The sequence below is a fragment of the Ammodytes marinus genome (assembly GCF_949987685.1).
Source record: "Ammodytes marinus genome assembly, chromosome: 5".
Classification (NCBI taxonomy): domain Eukaryota; kingdom Metazoa; phylum Chordata; class Actinopteri; order Uranoscopiformes; family Ammodytidae; genus Ammodytes; species Ammodytes marinus.
In genome coordinates this window covers 126,001-128,500 of record NC_137234.1, presented here as the reverse complement: position 1 = coordinate 128,500, position 2,500 = coordinate 126,001, and the positions used below count along the sequence as shown (strand labels likewise).

The following is a 2,500-nucleotide window of genomic DNA, read 5'->3' as shown; positions in this document are numbered from 1 at the left end:
GTGTGTGTGTGTCTCTCTCTCTGTTACAGTGTGTTTCTGTGTGTGTGTGTGTGTGTGTGTGTCTCTCTCTCTAGCCCCTTTTACACAGAGATTGCGGCATATTGACGGAACAACATCACTCCAATATGCCGGCTTTGCTTCTGTGTTATTTACACAGAAGCAAGCAACGCCGGCCTGCTGGCGCATCAGTAGTCCCTTTTACACAGCGCTCCGGAATGAAAGAGGTGCTTGTAAACAGCGTCAGGTGTGACGTAAACATTTAGCGCCGCGCCGGTCAGCTGCTTTACAACAACAACAATGGCCGGTGAATTGAGAGCAGAAGTGCTGGAGCTTGCAGTAAGAGGGCCGTATTTTACTGTCCCCACGATGTGCCAGTTGATCTCGCTACGCGCTGAGTCCAACATCACTGGGACAGTTAACCAAACTGACTAAATCAATCCGACCGCTTCACCTCTGTGTGTGTGTGTGTGTGTGTGTGTGTGTGTGTGTGTGTGTGTGTGTGTGTGTGTGTGTGGGTGACAGGTTGGTTGTGAGCGAGTCTCTTTGTGAGGCCAGCGATCTGCCAATCAGACACACACATACACATACAAACACACAGTGTGTGAAGTCACGTTACTGTAGACAGAAATAAAGTGTGGATATACGCTCAGACTTAGGATAATAATAGCGGCGGCGGAATGTGTTAGCAAAACAGTAGCTCTGTGGCTAACAGCTGAGCCGGAGCCTTCAGTCAGCTGAAGCAGACAGTCTAGCGGGGCGAGCAGACTATTCCCCCGTTACAAGGTCGACCTTCAAGCTGAACAAGAGCCCTCCGCTGCGCGTCGGGCTCCTGCTTCAGCTTGTCGGTCTTTATTTCTAGCAAGTGACCCGTTCGCTATACTTTATCCCTTACTTAGCCTAGCCTAGCTTTCCATTGTACAACTTCTCCTGGGCAGAAATAGACTCATACACTCTGCAAAATGAAGCGCGGGGGTTTGGATTGAGCAACGGACCTTATGATCAGCTAGATTATACACCGTTCCTTTTATTTGGTGATTTTTACGGGACATCAGGCCGCCGTGGTTAATGTTAAACACGCGTCCTTCAACTGCTAACATGGTCGCATGTTTAGAACGTAGACTATGGAACGTCAAACGCCCCCCTGTTCCGCAACAACAAGCTGGAGCATTTAAACAGAGAGGCGGAACTGATCGTGTCGGGAATCTTACTACCCCCCGAGGTAGTAAAATTCCCGGAACGATCACTCGCACCTTTCTTCCCTCGTTCCGCAACTGTCGCATTTATACAGCAGGGCGGAGGGCCGAAAGGCCGGCATATTCCCGGCTTTCACTGGCTGTGTAAAAGGGGCTTCTGTTACAGTGTGTGTGTGTGTGTGTGTGTCTCTCTCTCTCTCTCTCTCTCTCTCTCTCTCTCTGTTACAGTGTCTGTGTCTCTCTCTGTTACAGTGTGTGTGTGTGTGTGTCTCTCTCTCTGTTACAGTGTGTTTCTGTGTGTGTGTGCGTGTGTGTCTCTCTCTGTTACAGTGTGTGTGTGTCTCTCTCTCTCTCTCTCTGTTACAGTGTGTGTGTGTGTGTGTGTGTGTGTGTGTGTGTGTGTCTCTCTCTCTGTTACAGTGTTCTAACTCTTACTCTTTCCTCCTCAGGTGTTTATCAAACACAACAACGTGTTTCTGCAGAACCTGACTGTCTCTCTCTCTGTCACAGTGTCTCTCTCTCTCTCCCTCCCTCTCTGTCTCTCTCTCTGTCACAGTGTCTCTCTCTCTGTCTCTCTCTCTCTGTCTCCCTCCCTCTCTGTCTCTCTCTCTCTCTCTGTCTCTCTGTCTCTGTCTCTCTCTCTCTCTCTCTCTCTCTGTCACAGTGTCTCTCTCTCTCCCTCTCTCTCTCTGTCTCTCTCTCTCTCTGTCACAGTCTCTCTCTCTCTGTCTCTCTCTCTCTCTCTGTCTCCCTCCCTCTCTCTCTGTCCCTCTCTCTCTCTCTCTCTCCCTCCCTCCCTCTCTGTCTCTCTCTCTCTGTCACAGTGTCTCTCTCCCTCTCTGTCTCTCTCTCTAACTCTCTCTCTCTTTCTCCCTCCAGGTGTTTATCAAACACAACAACGTGTTTCTGCAGAACCTGACTGTCTCTAGGACCCAGAGTGACTGTGTGTTCACCGGCCTGTTACCGGGGCGACTGTACACCGTCATCGTTACCACCTGGAGCGGAGAGTATGAGACCAGCGCGTCCACACACGGACGCACCTGTGAGTGACAGACAGACAGACAGACAGACAGACAGACAGACAGACAGACAGACAGACAGACACACAGACAGACAGACAGACAGACAGACAGACAGACAGACACACAGACACACAGACACACAGACACACAGACAGACAGACAAACAGACACACAGACACACAGACAGACAGACAGACAGAGAGACAGACAGACAGACAGACAGACAAACAGACACACAGACACACAGACAGACACTAAAGACTATGAGACCAGCGCGTCTACACA

General features: G+C 50.2%; 1 protein-coding gene across 1 annotated transcript in view; it reads left to right on the top strand.

Moving 5' to 3' along the window:
• LOC307251111 (receptor-type tyrosine-protein phosphatase beta-like) overlaps window positions 1–2,500 on the top strand; it is a gene marked incomplete at its 3' end in the record, with an annotated part of 33,510 nt that overhangs the window by 11,936 nt on the left and 19,074 nt on the right. The window contains exon 12 of the mRNA XM_080028432.1: window positions 2,073–2,235. Within this exon, the coding sequence (XP_079884558.1) occupies window positions 2,073–2,235 (163 nt within the window). The remainder of the gene's footprint in view (window positions 1–2,072; window positions 2,236–2,500) is intronic.